General features: G+C 37.3%; 1 protein-coding gene across 1 annotated transcript in view; it reads left to right on the forward strand.

Moving 5' to 3' along the window:
* KDM4C (lysine demethylase 4C) overlaps positions 1-20993 on the forward strand; it is a 256596-nt gene extending 235603 nt beyond the window's left edge. The window contains exons 17-19 of the mRNA XM_059834281.1: positions 13611-13730; positions 17623-17715; positions 20447-20993. Of these exons, the coding sequence (XP_059690264.1) occupies positions 13611-13730; positions 17623-17715; positions 20447-20623 (390 nt within the window). The 3' untranslated portion in view covers positions 20624-20993. The remainder of the gene's footprint in view (positions 1-13610; positions 13731-17622; positions 17716-20446) is intronic.
* The last annotated feature ends 253 nt before the right edge of the window (positions 20994-21246 follow it).

Below are 21246 nucleotides of genomic sequence, written 5' to 3' on the forward strand. Positions count from 1 at the left end.
AAGAAATATATGGGTACAATGCTTTGCTGGATGAAACAGCAGGACAACTTCCTCTGTAAGTCATGGAAAGACTGCAGTGAGGGGGATAGTACGTGATACCTTCAAGGAGGTGAGATGACAGCTTTAGCAGTTAGTTTAATGATGCATGCACACAAGTGGGGAGTGCCAATGCTGCAGTCCTGAGTAGCTGCTACCAACAGACAGTGTGTGTGTGTGTGCAGCTTGCCACTTCTTGAAGGAAAGAATAAATGCTCTGTAACTTGTCACACGGCCTCTAGCTCAGCACCAGGAGTACCATACTGCGCAACAGGCCAGACATCAGTTTATAGATTATGCATCAGAAAATGTCTCAGTTCTTTGCCCTGCTCATTTATGGGGGGTGTCCCACAGTTTTTTGGGGGTTTTTTTCGTTTTTTTTGTTTGTTTGTTTGTTTTTCTGTTAGTACCTGATGGACATATCTCCACTGGCATATCTTGGCAGTTTGCTAGAAACAACTATTCTGGGTATTTAGTTAGGTGTTTTTATTTGTTTCTCTATGTTGTGAATAATGCCTTAACAGCAAGTGTAATTAAAATATGTATACTTAAATATGTAACCTGAAATTAGAGCTAAAAATGAAGTTGTTCCCACATTACCTTATTAAAGTCCCAGCTAAACAGGAAGGCCTTGCGGTATACCTCATCAGGGGCAGAAAGGTCCCACGAAATTATATTGATTGCAAGGAAGAGAGGACGAAAGAAAAAAAATTGCAGTCAAGCATGTTTTGAGTCTTTCGGGAGTTCTGATTACAGGAGAGCTGAGCACACCTCTCCTGAAATGGCAGATATCCTCCCAGGCCACTTGCCCCAGTAAGTGCCCTGGTCCACCAGTGACCAGTTAACACAGAGTTCTTTGCTGTCGTGGTTTCACCTTGTGGTTATCAAGCAAACTAGGTGAACAAAAATGAGTGTACTTACTCTTGCTACCATGACATACCCACACTGTGTTGTAGTTTCCTATTAAGTAGAAATGTAGGGGTTCTCCGCTGAGAAGGTAAAGCTGATCTGTGGGTTGTCGTGCCCACAACCCAAAAGGGACTTTAGTTATTAAAATCTTTAAATTGAATACCATTCTAAGATATATTGTAGCTTACGGAATGCTGCTGTAAATGTTCCTTACAAGCAAGAGCATCTTAAGAGTTGAGGAAATTAGATGTGTTTGGAAGGACACTTGGATGCTATATTCAGGAGTTCATGAGTTTGTTTTGCAGAACCACATTATGGTAATTTCCTGAGGTCCCAATAAAATCCAAAAAACATAGTCTTGAAAAAGTATATATTAGTTCAGGTTAAGATGTTCAGACTGCACTTGTCAAAAGCAGGAACAATAAATTGTTTTTGCATGTGTCAAGTTGGTCCATCCAACATCTTGCTTCTTTTTTTTTGTGTCTACCACTGTTTTTTGAAGTGGATGCCCCCTTACCTGAAAAAAATTCAAGCATAAAAAAAACCCCACCTGGCAGTGGATTTTTTAACATACCAACAGTGATACCTGGAATCCTTAACAAAATTATGCTGATACTCATGCAAGTACCTTCTTTCAGTAGCAGACCCAAGAGAGCCTTCAGTGTGAAGAGAACAGAGGAGATTAAGCTCTATCTTTTTGTGTCTATCAATACTCCAAATTCACCACTGGCAGGGGAGGGAAGAACAGGGCTATTGAGAACTCTGACAGCCAAAGTACTTCAATGAGATTATCACGAAGGCTACAATTTACAGTGTGCATCTAAATTTCACAAAGTCCAGAATTATTATCCTCTGCTTTCTTTGTAATAAAATGGAGCACATTTTAGTTGCCAGTATTTGAAGAAAAACATGCCAGTATGATACCAATGTAATTTGAGAAGCTATTAAAAAAAAAAAAAAGAGAATTTTCTCAGCCAGGGACCTTCTTTGCAATCCTCTACCTCCTCAGCCCACAAATGCTCACTTTACACCCCTACAAAGTTATGAAATGAAAGCTTTGACCTCTCATGACCCACACTCTAATGTATATACATACTGTGTGGATAGCCTTGCCAATTATCCAGTCTTTCTTGATGATTGTGGACTCACTGAGATTCTGAATGATCCTTCCTGGCCTAGATATCTGGCACGAGTTTGAAGTTGCTCAAGACTTGCTCAAGATGAGGTGAACTAATTGGGGTAAAGTACAGGCAAAGGGGTCAGGCTGAATACAGATTGTCCCAAGGATAGTATTGTTAGACTAATGAGAGACAGAATGGATTTACTTCATCCTCCTTTGAGATGTAGAACAAATAGGATTTAGCTGGATGGTTCTTCGAAAATTATTTCCTTCACAGGCTAGCTAAAGGGAACATTAGTTTAAAACCGTAATGTGCCATTATGTAGGTGGGACTTTTTGCATGTGCAAATTAGAAGAGGTAGCTCATTTTTGGGAGCCATGATTGTTGGTGCTCAGGATGTAGCTTCAAGGACGAAGTCTTACTTCTTTACAGGAACTTCTCCCTAATGACTTTGTCCATGACTACGGCCTTTCACTGGTGCAATAAATATGTGTGTGCATATGTCTACGTGGACTGTCAGTCAGCTTCTCAACTTCCGTGTATGTTAATACTTTTGCCGCTGCTTTTGAAAAACCATACTGCTTGAACAATGGACATTTGGAAATACCGGACTAGCATGTAAGTCTTGACAGCCCTTTAATGTCCACCTGGATATAAAAAATGGAAGATTTAATTCTAGCCCTAGTAATTTCCAGAGGATGCTGTGCTTTTTTGAAAATCTGTCCTACAACCAGATGTATGTAACTTTTCCTCCATCAACTGTGTCTGGTGTTATAAATGACTAAACTCCTGACTAGTTTCCAGCATTTTTTCCAATGGTGTCTTTTCTGTATGCCTTTTTCTCTTCATCTGCTCTGACAATTGTTCTCTGCTTGTCTACCTGTTCAAATCAAAACTTTAAATAGTAGTGCTTACCTGCCTCCTTCTCTCCGTGAAAGATCCATTAGACTTCTGACAGTCAATAATAGCTTATTGTTCAGTTTTATTATACTGGCATGTGAATCTGTAAAGAATAGCTAAGGAAATTAAAACGGTTGAATTCGCATTCCTTCTGAGCAATCTATAGATACTTCGCATGCACTCCAGTACCACCATCACCAGAGATTTCTGACAATGTGAAATAGAAAAGCAAGCAATGCATTTCTGAAGGAAATGAGAGGATAGATCATATTGGTTATAAACTTAGTCAAAAAGTCCTCAGAACTAGTTGTGTGGTGTGGGAAAAGAGACCTAATGAATTATAATAGGATTAGCAACCTTTTTTTTTAATTTTTAACTGAGGCAACATCGAACCTCTGAGCTGAGTAATATGCAACTCATTTTGGGCTGGCTGGCACAATTTTTTTTGCAGCTTTATAAAATTAGCTGCTGTGTAGTTGAACTTACTACTCAGCAATTTGTATGGTGTGACCATTGACAGACAATTCTGAAAAATTCTGGAAAGCAAGTTTGAGAGCTGCATGACGTGTCTGTGAGGAGAAAACTTGGGTTTCTTTTCCTGATTAGATAGATTTGTAAAAATTGTGTAGGATTTTGCATTCTTGTTCTGTGAAATACTCCAAGAAGTTATATATGTATATATGTTTTGAAGAATTTACTTCAAGTTTGTGTGAGCCGAGAAATTTATTTTAACACATTTTTGTAACTGAACTTTTGCACTGGATTTGCAAGCGCTGATACACAGACTGCTATGCTTTGCACATGCAAATCATTGTTTGCATCTTCTGAACACTAACACAAATGAATTACTGTTTTTAAAACTGTGGTCTTATTAAGTTAAAATCAGACTTTTTCAAAAGCAAAGACTAAGTTCTAAGGCTTCGCGCTGGAGGCTTTTACTCCATCGTTTAACCCTTGAAGCTGCAAAATGTCAAAAGATGCAACAGTCTGATTCTAATCTGAAACTTGTTGTACAGTACTATAACCATATTGATTTAAGCGAGTTACTTTCACTTTACGCCGTTATGGAGAACAGAAGTGATTTTTCTGTGGCTCTTGCTTTTTCTCTGCTTCCTGTTACAGTAGAAAGGCAGGCAACTTAATAGATAAGCATAAAAAATGAATATAGGCTAGATTAGAGGCAAATCAAAGCTTCAAATATAAGTATTATCTTTACGTGGTTTCCTGTGTATAATGTTCTTTCCACTTTATAATGGAGTGCTTTGTGGATCCTTATCAATAATGATTTTAGATGAGTTGAAGGTAATGCCCCCACAGATCAGCAGGAGAAACAAAATGGAAGATAACCCATTACTTTTCAGTTTATGATAAGATGGCTGACTTTGCAGTGAAGCAGGTGAGAAACAGAAAGATATTACAACACTTCTTGTGTTTGCGAAGTGAGTGTGCATCCATGTCCGGGACCACAATGAGTACAGCCGTAAAGAGCATGTGGAGCACAGTGAAATCCCTGAAATCGCACAGGAAGCACTGAGATGAGGTGGGACTGCTGGGAGGGAGGGAGAAGCATTATTTCCCCCTCCCACCTTTGTTCTAAGGTAACCCAGGAATTGTAGGATTTTCAGATCTGGTAATTTACCCTATTTGTTGTGCTTCAGAAACAGATTATTTCCAGACTTGCCATGTGTGTTCTGGTGGGGGGGAGGGTGAAGAAGGAGCATTTTCTTTTGAGTGTGTTACGTCCTGAGGCAGAGGCAGGAGCAGAACATGAGCTGCTCGTTGTACTCTTCTGACTGGAATTGATTTACTGGGAACTTTAAACCTTTAGGCCTTCACCAATATATAGGTGGTCAGGATATGAGGTAGTGCTCTAGGACTTGAGTCTTATCTAACTTTAATGTAAGCATAAGCATGGGTTCTCTGCTGCTCTAAAGGAGCCTTGTACTTCAGTCAGGTACAGTGAATCAGACATCATGGTGTCCTTGCCAGTTGACCTTCCAACTGCTGACACTGAGTTTTGTCCCATAAGAGTATATTGCACCCCAAATTAAGGCTTCCTCTGTGTCCTCTGTGCTGCACCTTATTCTGATGCCCAGTACCACCCTGGACATCGTAAGCCACATTCTGCAATATGGGTTTGAATTTTGGCCTTCTGGGCAATTCTGCATCTGTCAATTAGCATTTCTCATGTATTTGTGTCATTAATACTTTGCTGAAAGGCAGTGTAACAGTTGAAATAGTAACTTTCTAAGCTGAATGGAAAGTGAGAAATTTTTAGATGTATCCAGGACTGCATGATCCAATTCATCTTGCAGTTTCCCTTTGGTGAAAGCATATATTCACTTTGTAAGAGAAGAATCAGTAACGTTTTAAGGGTAACATATTATACATAAATTCATAGTATTTTTATACTATGCATTCTGTGATCCAAGGCTAAATTTGTTGAATTACAGTAACTATTCTGTTGATCTGGTGATTTCACTGAATTTATACCCATTCAAAACCAGAATTGCACTCCTGGGAATCAGGCCTGCTCTTTCAAATGCTAATGCACTGTGTAAATTGCTGTTCCTGTTTAGATAAAATTCTGACTGTGGCAAATTAGCTACCACTCTCCTTTTCATTCAAATTGTCTTGGAATGTATGAAACCTAATTTTGTGTTTCTAAAAATTTGCATTAACTACCATATACTGTCAGGTCCCAAAAGAAAATCACAGTTTGACAGTCTGTTGAGATCAGTGGTTGTTTCAGAGAGTTTCCACAATTTGTTTCTCCACTTCTACTTTAATGGTGTTGGTAGATATATTCACTGTTTGCAGCTGCAGTATGTTATTTGTCAGTATGACAAGCTTTTCTAAATCGGAGGTTCTAGTTGTAATCATGTCAGTCGTGCTCCTTATGAAACAATCACTGGTAAGCATGACTGTGGAAGCTTAATCACTAGCACTCATGTTGAAAGGTAATGTTAGCTGAAGTAACGTAGGCAGAGGAGACAACTTGCATTAAGTGCCTTTGCAGAATGGCATTGGGGACATTGAAGCTCCAACCTCAGGACTGTTCAGAAGTACCTTTCCTGCTTTGCTGCGGGAGCCTTTTTCTTTCCTGGGTCTGCACAGCAAGAGCTAATTGTTTCTGACAGTGTGGTCACCCTGTGCTTAGTTCTGCACTCCTTCCCTTTCAAACCATTTTCATGTGGTATCTGTCAGTACAGAGAGCTCATAGTAGGTACCCTAGTAGCAATGAAATAGGATAGTAAATTTAACTCAGGTGCTAATTTAAGGAGAAAATTTAGAAACGGCTGCTGCAGTTCAACTAGAGTCAGTGAGAGGACTATTTCTGTGCAAAAGCCCAATAATCAGGCCAGGATTTTTCCTACTTTTACATGTTGTGAATCTGGAGACTAGAAACCCACTTGAAGTCTTATCAGTGAAAATCAGATGTAGTTAGTGTGTTTTGTCTGTGTTGTGAGAAGTAATCTTTAATTTTGTGATTAATACCAGAACGCTCATTTGCTATAAATTGAAATGAATGTGCTATAAATTGAATTTGCTGTGAAATGAATTTCAGTTTCTCCAAAAAAAGAGGGTAGAGGTGTTGGTTATTCAGTTTTGGAGACCATGCATGAATTTTAAGTTATTTTTCAGAAACCATGGAATTTCTAGGATAAAAGCCCAAATGACTTGATATTATGCCTCACTCCATGCAAATTGTGGTTAGATAGGCTAATACTAAGGTCTGTGCCATTCTTGTGGATTTAAGCAATGTAGGGGATGACAGAAAATGGACAGTTTCTATTTCACAGTTTGATTTTAACAATATGTATAAATTTATGAACAAGCGCAAGATGCGTGATAGTAAAAATATATGTAGATACACAGGATAGGAAGGCCAGGCTTATTGCAGTTACAGAGTCTGATTTAGCTCTAGTTCATCTTTTTGGTATCTGTTTCTCTTTGATCTTTGAAACCTCAGGGCTAGATTATCAGCTTTCAGTCTGCCAGGAGGAGGATTACAATATTGTGCCATGGCCCCTGTGCATCAGGGATGGAACAATATGGGAAGATCGGTATCATCAGGCAGGTTGTGGGGCTGAAGCCAGGCTGCTGTTCACCTCTGCCTTTTGCCATTCCTCCTTGTCAAGTTGCATGACAACAGCATAGTGGGATTCACAAGAACCCTCTGATACAGAAAGCTGCAGCAGCACAACGAAATGGATTCTTACACCGTCTTCCTGCAAGACTACTGTTGATTGATTGGAATAGAGGTTTCTAGACCCTTTATAGAAAACTAGGAGGGGGGGGCGCAGGGGGGAACACTAGAAAAGGGTTTTTTCGAAACCCTTTTTAGAGGGTTTTGATGTTGTATGGTACAGAAATAATGAGTAACTTCAAAGGACAAAAAATACCTCCAGCTAAACTAATTGTTACAAATATTAGTTTTGAGCTAACGTTTGAACTGTCTTTAAACTCATAGCATCCCAGGAAAAATAATGCCAGTCAGGTTCTATGTATAGTTATACTATCCCTTTACCATTAAGTAAAATAATTTCTACAGTTTCTGTGTATTTCATTCTCTTGCTACATTACAGAGCCATACAGCAAAAATAGAATTAGAAGTATGTGCTAGCTCACAAAACCTGTTGCAAGAGCTACACTTAGCCACTTTAGCCCAGTATGGTTTATGTCAGTTATACCATCGATGGTATTTGACAAGAATTTGAATAAACAATGAGGCATTTTATGCTTTGTTCTGGAAACAAAGCAAATCAGCAAGTAAAACCCCGGAGTGTCAAGGAGGTGCAGAAATTTTTGCTAAGTGACATTGAGAAAAATGCTGTAATTTGAATACAATTTAAACAAACAAAAATATTTTATTTTTAATGCAGTCTAAACCATAGTGATTTGAAAAATAAGAGAGCTTAGCACTGTGTTTGCCAGTTAAACAGATAAACAACTCTACTACTGTTGAGGAAAATAACATGGGGGTTTCTGAGGTTGTTCATGGCATAGGGGCTGCTCAGTTAGACAGTCTCCTGAAGAAAGAGGTGCCAGCCTGATTATTTTTGCCCTCTTGCTTAATGCTTGATGACAGTTTGATGCTCCATGTTGTGGATTTTGTAGAGACACCCTCATGGGAAATGGGTAGAAGAATGTTACGGGTGTGGTGGATTTGAAAATTATTTAACAAGTTCCAGAAGAATGAAATGGTTCAGGAAAGGAGGAGGCTACTCTGAATGTCTAACAAATTACTTTAAATGATTCCAATTTATTAATGTAAACCTGAGGTTTCTAAAACAGTGCAGCTATAAGGGAAAAATTTATGCATATTCAGAGGGGTTAGTGGTGAATAAGAGTAAGCTTCAAGAGTGAACCACTTACAGACAATATTCCCACTTAATACTGTATACCATAGATTGATTTTTCTTCAGTATCTTTCCAAGTTTTTAGCCTTATTTTTTTATACATGGAAAAATAATTCTCAATCTTCATTGTATCATTTTATATATATATATATATATAAAAATGTTTTAGGGCTATGCTCAGGGAAAACTGGTCTCCAGCAATATTCATCAGCTTTAGATGAGGGTCTTCAGACTGTTACTTACGGATTGCAAATGTCTTTTACCTCACAATCTTTCATTCTCCTCTTCCCTATTAAGACTGCTGTAGGAGCACAGCTGTGAGAACTGAGTTTAGTAATCTCCCACAGAAAATACTCTGATCTGATCAAGATGGAGATTGATTTTCTTCTTTGTAATAGGAGAAGTTCCACAGAATGCTCATGCAGAAGTATAAGTGGGAAGCAAAAGCAGCTTTTTAAACAAGACATACTAGCCTAGGTTATCAATTGCAGGGTCAAATTGAGGACTTTAATCATCACAACTCTTCGATCTTCTCTTGAGTCAGGGTACGATAACATCATCAAAACAATTAACAAGCGCCAGGTGATCTAACGAAGTTGCCCCCTGATTTGAATAGACAACTATTGGCTTTTTTCTATTTGAATATGATTGTTCTTTAGCAACAATGTTAAATATTTGACTACTGTTGGGTCAATACCTCCTCTAAAACATGCCATATGGGCCACATTTTCCTCTTTTCAAACAAATTCTTGAGATACAATGACCAATGTTATTGCTATGATATTAAATACAGTATTAACCTTTATGACCATTACTTTAAGTTAAAGGAGTTAATTGATCCCTTCTTTACCAATCATGTTCCACATTCACCAAAGACTGAATCAGATTTGGATGGATATGATTCCATTTAAGCTCCTGAAAGATCAAACATTGAGCTATAAGCTGACTGTTGAAAGGCAGAACATTGTACAAGCTAATGAAAAACTTTTCCTGCTTCTAGATTCAGGAGGAATGAAGTGGTGGGGATTTTGTGTGTTCAGAATATTCAGAAATGGTTTTGAGAGCTTTTTGCTTTTCATGTATTGAACCTGAAAAGATATTTTTTTTAAGTGTTATTAAATAATGTGTTGCAGTCTCTAGGTCTTTTTTGTTCAACTGCTGCCTTCCTCACTGGGGAAAAATCCCTCAAACTGAAAGCTCTTTGTTTTTCATTAATTACTCACATATTCTACTTTGGCCATGCTAGTATTTTCCTTTCTAAGATTTCCTTTCTATCTAGCTTTCTGTCAGACCAGAGACTCTGTAAATTAACATGGGCTGATTTTTGTAGTCACAGCATAATTTAATCTTTTCCTAGTATAATCTTGACATGAAAGACTACAGTATCCTTTCTACTATTAATTTAGCTTGCAGGCTTCTTTTAGCCAGTGCCTGAAGATATGAGCCAATTTAGCCCTGTTGACTTCGAGGATTCCACCACAGAGTTTTCTGTTTCCTCTAAATTCACTTTGTTTTCAGTGTGGCTCCTTTGGATCAAACGTAGAACACATCAAAGGTTCTTATATTCTTATTGTTTTGAAAATAATTGTTGAATTTGAAATAGCTGAATTAATAACATAATTACCAAGCAAAACATTGTCACAATAAAATTGTAGGTATCCAAGGAACATCTGTTTCTGACAGTTTCACAGAATAGTATCAATAGTTCATAAGTTTATCTTAGACCAGAATATCTATACTTTTTACCCTTGATTTAGGAAAGCATTTGAACATAATTTATAAAACTTCTTAAAAATTAAGATCTTTTCTTCAGGTGTCAATGGCTGTGTTCAAATTATGGGAATCTTGCAACATTTCACAGTCCCTGCATTCAGGTGCATGCTTCAGGTGCAGACTTCCTCCCTATTTTTTCTTGGTGTGGCTCCACATTTGTTCCTAGTCTGTGTCAACCATCACCACCCTGCCACGGCAACTGGATTTGCTACTTGCAAATGCTCTGTCCAGCCTTAATGAACCAAAGTATTGTTCAACCTCTGTGGTAAAAATGAAGGAATATCAGAAGAGAAAAAGAGCAAAAATATCTATTTTACCTGTAGTGCTGTACACAAGAAGTCCTTAGTGACAGCATAGGAGACAAACCCAGTAATTCAACATATTTTTCCAATGTCTATTGCAAATGAATTGCTTACTATTTTAGTTCAGTGCATATAATGAACTCCAAAATGAATGTTTCTAAACCCAGAAAATACCACCTGTAATAAACAAGGAAAGTTTTAGAATTATTGTTATTTACAGGTTTTTGCTCATAAAGAAATTTTCTGAATGGCTGTAAACCTAGCACTGGTGAGACCGTATCTGCAGTGCTGTATGGAGTTATGGGCTCACCTTTACAAGAAGGATATGGACATACAGGAGCAAATACAGTGAAGGGATATGAAGGTGATGAAGGGACTGGAACATCTGTCATATAAGGGGAGGCTGGCAGAGCTGGGACTGTTCAGCCTAGAGCATAGTAGACTCAGGGGGATCTTATCCGAGTGTATAAATACCTGATGGGAGAAGTAAAGAAGATGGAGCCACACACTTCTCAGTGGTGCAGAGCAACAGGATGAAAGACAACGAGTACCAACTGAAATACAGGAAATTCCTTGACATGGTATTTTTCTTTACTTAAGAAAAGACTTTTTCACTGTGAGGGTTGTCAAATGCTGGACTAGTTGTCCAGGTAGGTGGTGAAGTGTTCAACCCTGGAGAGTCTCAAACCCAACTGGACGTGTTCCTGAGCAACCTTCTGTAGCTGACCATGCTTGGAGCTACAGCTCTGAGCTGTGGAACAGCTGGAATATGAAAATAGACACTGAAGTGGATAGACTTTTCAGTGTAGATAGGCATGATTTTGTCCATTTGTGTGAAGAAGAAAATATACTATGTAATTGTATGGGAAATGTACATGGTTTACCAGCTTAATGTAGATTGAGCCCACACTGTATGTTATTTACAGCTGGGGTATGGGAATGTTGAAAGATTGCTGTATCTTGTTGTCTGACTTTTCATTATAACACTGAGAAAAGTGAGGTTGCATTTTTTGCAATTTTGTCAGCCTAAGAAATGTGTCTAATCATTCCCCAGAAGAAAATGCTGAGAACTATTTTTGCAGTAAAAAGGGAGTCTCTAAAATGGTTATGTAATATGAAAATAAAAGGTAGGAACTCTGGTAGAAATCAGCAAAAAATATTTAGTACAGGTTTCCCAAACATTGTTCCATAGACTAAGACACTGTGGTGATACATGAAGAATGGGATTGTTCTTTGTCTAGTTATTTGCATGAGAACTCTAATTTTCCATACGAGCAATTCCATTAACTATCCTAGAAAAGCTGTGAGATTTTTCTCTTGTGCAAAGTGCAAACAGAGCAATTCATGCTGGGCTTTTGTTCTTGAAAATTAATGTTTGACTTGACATTGTTGATAGATTGTTTGTTTTCAGGAAATTTGCTATCTTCCATGATGCATTTTAAAAGTTTGGTTCAAGACACTTAGCCAAGACTCCTTTTTGCACTTTAGCAATAAATAGATAGAGGAAGTCCTGCGATAATGGCAGTAACCATCTTGACAGTCATCACTAAGGAGAGAGCATTAAAAATATAGTCTCATTTAATTTATAGTGAGAGCTATAATAGTATTTAGCAATCCCTGTCCCCTGAGAAATCATAATTATTCCACTGTTGGAAAGTGGGCGGCAGCCATCCTTTCCTCTTTCCCCTTTCCCCTGCCTCTCCTGGAAATACCGGGAAGGGTAGTACAGTAATGCCACCTACTACCCCAAATATATGGTGAAGTTGAAAGAATATATCTTTCTGTGTGTGTCACAGCATCCTTTGCCAGGCCAACACACAGGGCATGTTTTAGCGCTGTCCCGTTGGCACAGCACCTGAGGGATGACAGAGACAGTATTGTCATGCAGGAAAGTGTGTTTCTGTGAAAATCCAGCTTTTCATTTCTTTTGTGTTGAATCAAATTCATGGATTAAGATACATGTGATTAAAAACAGTTTATAAAGCCTGGATGTGGCTAGCATGACATTACAAGATAATGTCCCAGTAATGATCACTGTGGTGCATTTTTGCTCCCACATTTTGAGTTCTTTGACATGATGATTGTTGGCCTCTGTTGGAGGTGAACTGTTGAACTCAAAAATACAGTATTTTTATAAATTATTCTATGTAAATCTGAGACTTTGAAAATGGTAATAGTATTGCAGCAACCTGAGATAATACCAGGTCCTGCAGGACCTTGTCACTGAGTCCTTGTACCTGAGTCCTTGGCTTTATCTTTTCTCTTCCCAGTCTAGACGTCTTAGCAGTGAGCTCAGGTAACATGGTCACAGAGTAGGACCTCTCACACCTGGAGAGTACCACTAAATTAGTGCTAATTTACATGACAAATCTTGTGATGTAGTCAGTGCAAAGTATTGATGCTTTTGTTGGGGATAGCTTCCAAAGAATTTGTGAGCACAGACCTGACGTGATCCTTTTCTGGTCCTTCGTGTATTTCCTCATGTGGACAGCTGTTGTTACAGGTGTGTGGTCAGTGTGCTCTACAAATGAGTCATTTAGGTCATACTGAGCCATATGGGGCAAAAGAAACCATAACAAGGTTATGTTCTAAGTAGCGTAAACTGTGCTGCTCTGATACGCTGAACAAGTCAGACATAAAATTTGGCCAAAACAGAGGAAAAAACTGCTTCATATCTTCTGAAAAAAAAAATCCCACCTAATTCTTCTTTGTAAGCATTTGGATTCTTTCAGTGTTTCTCCATTAGCTAAGCAAAGAACTCATTGACATTCTCACCATTTATAGTTTGATCCATGAGGGTATGTTTCAGTCAGCAAAGTTAGCATCTAGCAAAAATGTGCTGTGGTTAAATAAACTTGAATATGTAAAAGAGAAAGTGTTGCACATATGCATTTTCACATTTTCAATGTGTGATGCAAATTAATTTTGGGGGAAATGTATCACAGTTGCTGATAGCTGTCTGATTTATGCATGTGTTGCCTTGCCAATGCAATATCAAGCTGTAAAGAGAGTGTTTCTTTGGTCAGTACTTCATTTTCATAAAGGCTAACAGTATCTTCTGTTAGCCCATTAGCAGGATTATTAAGCTTGAAACACGCTTGGTAATAAATCTCCTCCAATTACCAAGTTGTGAAAAGCAGCTTACTGGTAATTTCAGTGTAGTGACTCACTCACTGATTTGAGAATCCATCCTTCTTTGTAAATAGAGCAGAGACTGCCTAAGGCTGGGCCCACCTGCAGAGGGAGAGGTTGTCCAAGTGAAATGGCCTGATGGAAAACTGTATGGTGCAAAGTATCTGGGAACAAACACAGCTCACATGTATCAGGTGAGTGTCTATATTTTTACCATGTGCTTGTTTTTCATATGTCTTTATTGCAAATTGCTCATTCAGCTCTAACATTGGAGTGGCCAGCTGCACCTTCGAAGCTGCAGAAGGCTGGAGTGTGGACTGTTACTGTAACTGCTAATGCATTTAAACTAAGAAATAAAGCTGTCTAAACCATTAACAAGTGCTGTGCACTCTTTGGGAGTTGAGGTTTCACCGGTTCTTATAAAATCAAGAAAATGGCTTATTTAATAAGAACTCAGGTGGACAGGTGGAACATTAAGATTGAAAGATAACATTTGTTATTTTCTCCAGGTTATTTACTTTTATTTGATGTCAGGTAATTATACAATTAATGATGTAAATTTTAGTATTGGTGTGTGACTACAATGAACCTTAAGAATTTCATAAAAAGATGGAAGGGAGGACACTAAAAAGAAGAACATAAATAGCCTCACTTTCATTTGTCTGAGGCACTTTTAAATTAATTAACACATAATCTACGGAGCATTTTGTCTTCAGTAAAGGCAAAAGGAAACTGAACACTGAAGGCAAGGCTAAAAAGCTGACTTCTGATTTCAGAGACACAATAATTGGTTTTTTATGTGCTTGCCTTTGAGAAAAATCAGTCAGCAGCTTTGAGTACCCAAGTGAATGGTAGAAACTGCAATAAAACAATCACAATAATAATAGCACTTCTGAAAGAATGAGAATATAGATACATTTCATTTATCTATATATGATCATTTTCACTTATGTAGCTCTTTTCATCTGAGGGCCTCACATTACTCTACAAAAATGTCAAATTTACTATTATATTTCTAGATAAATTAAGGCACAGGGAGGCTAAATGACTTGCTGCATTGACCTTCTCACTTTGCCAATGACTTGCAATTGAACTCAAGTCCTCAAATGCCTGATCCCTTGAGCTAGTCTCTAAATCTTACCTCTTCCCTTATATTTAGCAGCTGTATTATGTTGTGAAGGTGAAAAGTTCTTTATAAAATACAAAGATTATTGTTCTATAGTCACATTAATCTTCAAATCATTTAATCTTCTGAACAGCTGGTCTTCTGAGGAATACTGTGAGGTAGATTAGATGAATGTTATCTTTCATATTTGAAGGAATCTGACATAGTCAAAACAAGCTTCTTTGTCTTATTTTAGATCTCTTGGACAACATGATGAAACCAGTTTAGTTTAAGGAAAATGGCTTAGCATGCAAAGGTCAGTAAGGTTTGGAGCTCCTCAGCATAACAATCGTGGGAGATTACTGCCTTGTAACAACTCCTGTCACGGGGGAAATAGCAAAGATTAAAGATTAGGAGGAGTCCGGATTGCACTACTTTGGAGACAAACAAGTATTTCAATCTGTAGGACAGGAGAGGAGGCTGCCACCACATGGCCACAGGTTACAGAAAGTCTATGACATGGAGGGTGCAAGGCTAACTTCAAGACACATGAATAGTTCTTCCTCTGGTCTTTCTACACAGTCTGTCTGAAAGCTCCCAGGACCCATGCATACACATACTCCATTCTTCTTCGGGGTTGTGAGATCTCTGTTGCACCTTTGAGAATCTCTTACCAAGTCTTTTGTGTGATGTCTTAGATGGTACAACAAAAGGAGAGACTGAAAAGGACAGTCTGAAATGAGTATTATGATCTAATAAGGCAGATCTGTTCTACTTGGATAAGTCTGAATTTTCCTCATATTCATGAGACATTTGTAGCGAATGTGACAGTACTTGTGCACGCAGGAGCTATGACACAATGGACCAGAATTTGTGTCATCCAGTTCGACATTTGCTACCCAGTATCCCTAAGCAGAGTTATATATGCCAAATGAAGCAGAGGTTCAAGTGAAATTGTTAATGTGATCTATGTTTGATTTCCTGATAATTTTTGATATTGATGTTCACTATTTATTTTTGAGTTTCATTAAATTATTAAATTATCCATTCACTCTATTAATTGCTTTCTGACAATTTCAGCTGACCCTTTAATTTATGGTGTCCTGATAAAAGAAAATTCATGGAGAGAATAACATACTACACAGACACAGTACAGCAACAGAAGTCCAAATAAAATAACTTGCTGGATAAAATTGATGATTTGAAATGTAGTGTCTGCAGTCTGAATTAAATTGGAGCTATTAGAGATGGTAGGTTTATATTTTGCATGAATCATGATACTATTGAAAGTCTTAGAGGAACTCTTGTTGTGTTTGCCTTTAACGGTAGGCAAATTTATTTCCAGTGTCGTATGCTGGATTATAGCTGAAGAACTTCCAGTTCCTCTTCATTTTAAGTGTTCAATATATTTCGTACTGTAAGCATGCCAGATTCTGTGGTATGAAGCAGTTACCTCCTGCTGCACACTACCAGTAAAAACAAAAACATTGCCCATTCAGGAGATGATTTTCTGATCACATGGAGCTGGCAGAGTTCATTTCCTGCCCAGTTCTTTCACCAGTGATGCAAGAAACATCATTACCAGCTGTATTATGCAAAGACATATTACCAAATGTATTGTGCAGTAAGGAGCAAGAGCAGCAGAAAGGCTACTCCTGCATCCTGGTGAAAAATATCTAAATTGCCATCATTTTATTAAACAAGCTTAAGCCAAATTGACCTTTAAGTTCCCCTAACATACTAGTAACAGACTAGGTTTATGGGGTTAACAACAGGAATGCAGAGGAGCAAGGGTGACTTTTGTTACTTTGTTATCTGTCTCTGCTCTGTGGATTTTAAATGCATTCCAGATTTTTGCATCCCTGTTAGTTGCTGTAAAAAAAATTGCTTTTAAAGAAGTTAATAGTTCATAGATCTGTACACTGGCTTTGGAGAATGGATATACAACCTCGGGTTTTTAAGCTGTTCACAGTTAATCTGACATACTCAGTCGTGTCAAGCTTTTAATTTGAACCTACAAAACCCAGTGCATTTACAAGTTCAAATACATGATTTTTTCAGTTTTATGTGTAATAATACTTTTGATAAGTTAATGTTTTCCTGTGTTTGTATTTGGGCTTATTCTTCCAGCTTCAGTCTGTAGTTGTCATTCACATGGTCTCATTATGTCACCCAAGGATGTGGAATGGGACTTCTTTTAATTTTATACCAAACTTGAAAATACAGTTTCTGTGGGAACTAAAACTGCAGTCATAGATAATAGCTGAAATTCACAATTGTTAGATGAAGTATTAAAAAAAATAAAAATCAGCAGCTACTGAAAAAGCTTAAATGCTTCAAAGCCTCAGCATTTTAACATTCTCCGCACCTAGTTACATTTCCTTTCTCATTTTCTGCTAACAGGGTTCATGTTGGATTAAATCTAAACCTAAGCATGATAAAGCTTTTCATCTTCTGAATAGAGCATTTTAAAGAAATTCCATCAGATTCCGTAAAATTCTGTTAACTGGTATTTCCTTAGTTGTCACTCATAATTTCTTTCTTTTGACATGGTCTTCCTCAACCTTGAAGCACAGGATGTTAAAATTATTTTTTTATTTATTAGAAGCAAGTAAAAGAATTAGAGGCAAATACAAATGACATGAAGACATTTTAATATGTCACTCCTACAAAATGATGTCTGTTTTTTCTGCCTGGCATCCCTAGTCTAATAAATTTTACTTTATTGTATGTTTGTCAGTGTTGATTTTGAAGTCTCTTTGCTTAGGCTTAGATATTATTTTCAACTTATGAATGTGTTGCATTTTCTAAGACATAACATTTTTTATGTTTTATCCTAATTTTACCTTCCTAAAATAGATAGCAAAATATTTGTATATAAATCTTCTATGTTTGCACATGTTTTTATGTCTGGAGACATTCCCAGAAACTGGAAGAGGTAAATTATGAATTTATTTTTAAATACCCATTTTTTCAATTAGGTTGAGTTTGAAGATGGTTCTCAAATAGTAATGAAGAGAGAAGAGATCTATACACTAGATGAAGAGCTTCCTAAGAGAGTAAAAGCACGTTTTGTGAGTATTTGCTGATGATAACTTTATAGTATATATATGCTTAAAATGCCAATAACGCTATCCTTGGCTTTATTCTGGATTTTCAGTTTAAATTGGACAAATGTTTGTGAAGCCTGTACTAATATGACTGGCTAAATCAGCACACCACTTAGCACAAGTGTCCATTTGCTAGTGAGAATGATTAGTTGTTCTTCCAGTACAGGCAAATGCTGTTGTCAAACATAATTCTTTCCTCCTAAAAGGGACATCTTGGTCGATCATCTGTCAGATCATAAAGCACCAAGTTAGTAAATACTTACATTGGCAGATGTTCTGTTCTTGCAGTATGCTTGTAACATAAATATATACTTTTTTAAAAACTTGCCAAGTTCTCAGAGCTTTATGATTTTAAAAGCATTGAATTTAATAAAAATGCAATTAACTTTTCTAAGAAATTAACTGTTCTAAGAAACAAAGTGCCTGATCACAACTCATTAATGTCACCAGCAGGACTCATCAGCATTTCACTAGTCTTTGGTTTAAAACCAAATCTTTGCTATATTTTTTTTAAGTTCCCTGCAGTTTCAAAAACATTCACCAGCTAGTCATTTATATGTATGCCATGTGGAAAAGTGCTGAGGTTCATAAAAAGCATAACGCTTCAAGGTTGAAAAGGGAAAGTTGTGCCATACAGTTGTTGGAAGAGACAAGATGACTGCTGTTACCTGTCTTTGTCATTAATGCCGACTGTTGTGCAATTCAATCCATTACCAAGTCTACTCAGAAGAGCATCATGTTCTTCTCATATTTATGTACTCTTTTAGAGCTGTTTGTTCAAAACTGCATTGCAAGTGAAACGTTAGCTTTCTTAACATGTAAAACCAAAGCATAAAGACGCAAAAATCTTGTCATAATTGAAAACAAACAGTAATTCACTGTTGTGAATGAAAAATTCCCGCTTACTTGAAGAATCCTTTCAGTGAAGCTTTGAAAGGGAGAGCAGTGTACAGTATATTTTTCATTGCTGCAGGGAGGTGGGCTTATACACAATACCTTTTCACATATCCATTAGGTGACATTAATTAGCTGCCTCTTGAAAGCTAGGTGCAAGGAGTTGTAGGGGAATGATGTGTAGAGTTGATTCTTCAGGCATATGTCAGCTTGAGTTTGGTGGACTAACATAGCATTACATGGCGAGGTAGCTGAAGAAGGTTTCAGTCCAGCTTTGCTTTTCTATGCTTCTTGCCACATGCAGCTGTCATCATTATTATTATCATCATTTCCTTTCATCCAGTTCTCAGCAGCCAACCCCAACATGGATGCTGTATATTTCAGAAGCTAGGAGTGTGTCAAAGGAAAGGATTGGCATCATGTATGAAAGGGATGGTAAAGCTGGGAAACAAAGAGAGACAGAAATGTGAGGCTGTCAGCCTGCTGAGGGAGTGTTCACTGGCAGGTTGCCCTGTTTTACTGAAGAAACAGAGTAAGATTAGGACAGGTCTTTCTAATGCAAGGTGCGGTGGTCAAATATTCTTGGCTAAGACGTGTTTTTGTCAATGTATTAATGTATTTGGGATAAGTGCACACATCTTTCAGTGTCCTGACGGTCTAGTGTTAAGATAGATGTCTTAGGAAATGTTAAATGAACCATCTGGTTGTATTCAGTGGGGTTTTTCATTATACTCTGAAAGTATTCCATTACCATTTTTTGTTTTAGAGACTATGTGTAAAAAGCATTTATAATGAACTGCATATTCCGTAGAATGTAAAGTGTTGCATTTCACTAAGGATAACAGTACAAATACAGTTGGGTTTATGCTACTCTTTTTAAAATAGATTTTTTATAGTATTTGACACCATTAACTTTGTAGGGGAGTTAAGTATAGGTTAAAAACATCGAATTTGGTCAACTAAATAAAACAAACCACAGCCTGTGCTCAGACCTTTGCATAATTTTCTACTATTGCCTCAAATTCTATAAATTTGTAGCTTAGTCCTCAAGGTATGCCCAACACCTCCTTCCCCTCCTCATGCTGAAATATGACAGTGCAAGTTAAAGACAGCTTATGATATTGTTTCCATCTTTTGAAATAAATGACACCATTTTCTTCTAAATGATGCTTTTCCTAATCCTGGGAATTTTGCCATGACTACAGTAGTGGAAGTTAGTCCAAAAATTCCTACCACTGCTTTTTCCCAAATGGCTTGCTGTTTGCTGTCCCGCTGCTTTGTTTCAGTTGATTCCCAACTGTTTTAAGTTTGCTGACAAACAACTGAACTCGTGACTGTGATGCTTTGCAAATTAGGCAGTGTGCAGGTTTCTTTTCAGAGATCCATGCCGTAATACCTGGCACTTAAAACTTCCAAATAACACAAAGTGGTGGATAATACTTGATACTTCTGGGATCAAACCTGCCCAACAATTGCATCACTTCCATGTTGGTGTTTTTCACCTTGAATTAGAGTGATTTTGTGACCTATGAATAAAATCAAACCTAGCAACTGGTGTTAGTCGCATGTTTCTAAGGAACACTACAGACTTAAAGAATTAAATGATGAGTGGTACATGCAAAATATGGAAAAGTAAAAATTGTATTTTAATTCCTGAAAACAGTTGTTAACTGCATAATCAGTAATGTAGCTAGCTTCATACGATCTGGCGAAATATATGTATTTCCTGTAACTTGTCTAAAATATGTCAGAATATGATGGCCTGTATGAAGCTGTATGTGTAATTAATGTCTGGTTTTAGTCTACAGCCTCTGACATGAGATTTGAAGACACATTTTATGGAGCAGATATTATTTTGGGAGAGAAGAAGAGGCAGAGAGTATTGAGTTCCCGCTTTAGGAATGAATATGTGGATGATCCAGGATACCGCACCTTCTTAAAAAGCTCATTCCAGAAGAAATGCCAGAAGGGGCTATAAAGGAAGAAAGAGAAAGAGAGGGATGTTGATTAAAAAGCATGCAGCATTATTTGCAATTGTTTTTTGTTTAACTGAACACTCGGTTTCACAATGAACTAATTCATACACCAGCCTCATAAACTTATGTACTTGAGTTCTGATTTCTTCAGTTAATGTATTAAAGATATTGCAGTGTTTTGTGTTGTGAAACTAAGGGGGAAACCAAGTGAGAGTAGAAGGGATTACTGAAGAAAACTTTCAGTCCTGCTCACATTGAAATAAGTGGTAGAATTCCCTTTGAATTATGAGAGAAGATTCACATTCAGAAGAGGAGACATTTTAGTAAACAGAGATAATTTCAGCAGTTCATTTTTCTGCATACAGGAAAGAATGTTAGGTTCAATAATAGCAGTTTTTATAAAATATTTTTAAAACAAATACAAATATGTATGATATTAAAACAAACAAAAGCTGTACTTACTTTGTACAGTGCTTTTACATTTTTATGTCACTACTGCTTTCAGTAGGGTTTGATGTGGACTCAACTGTTGACAGATATTTTTGGCTTTTAAGAAAGATATCTTCAGCACAGCAAGGGTGTTTTGTATATTTAAAGAGGCAGATTTTGGCAGTTATTTTGAAAC

Source organism: Gavia stellata, chromosome Z, assembly GCF_030936135.1.
Source record: "Gavia stellata isolate bGavSte3 chromosome Z, bGavSte3.hap2, whole genome shotgun sequence".
Taxonomy (NCBI): domain Eukaryota; kingdom Metazoa; phylum Chordata; class Aves; order Gaviiformes; family Gaviidae; genus Gavia; species Gavia stellata.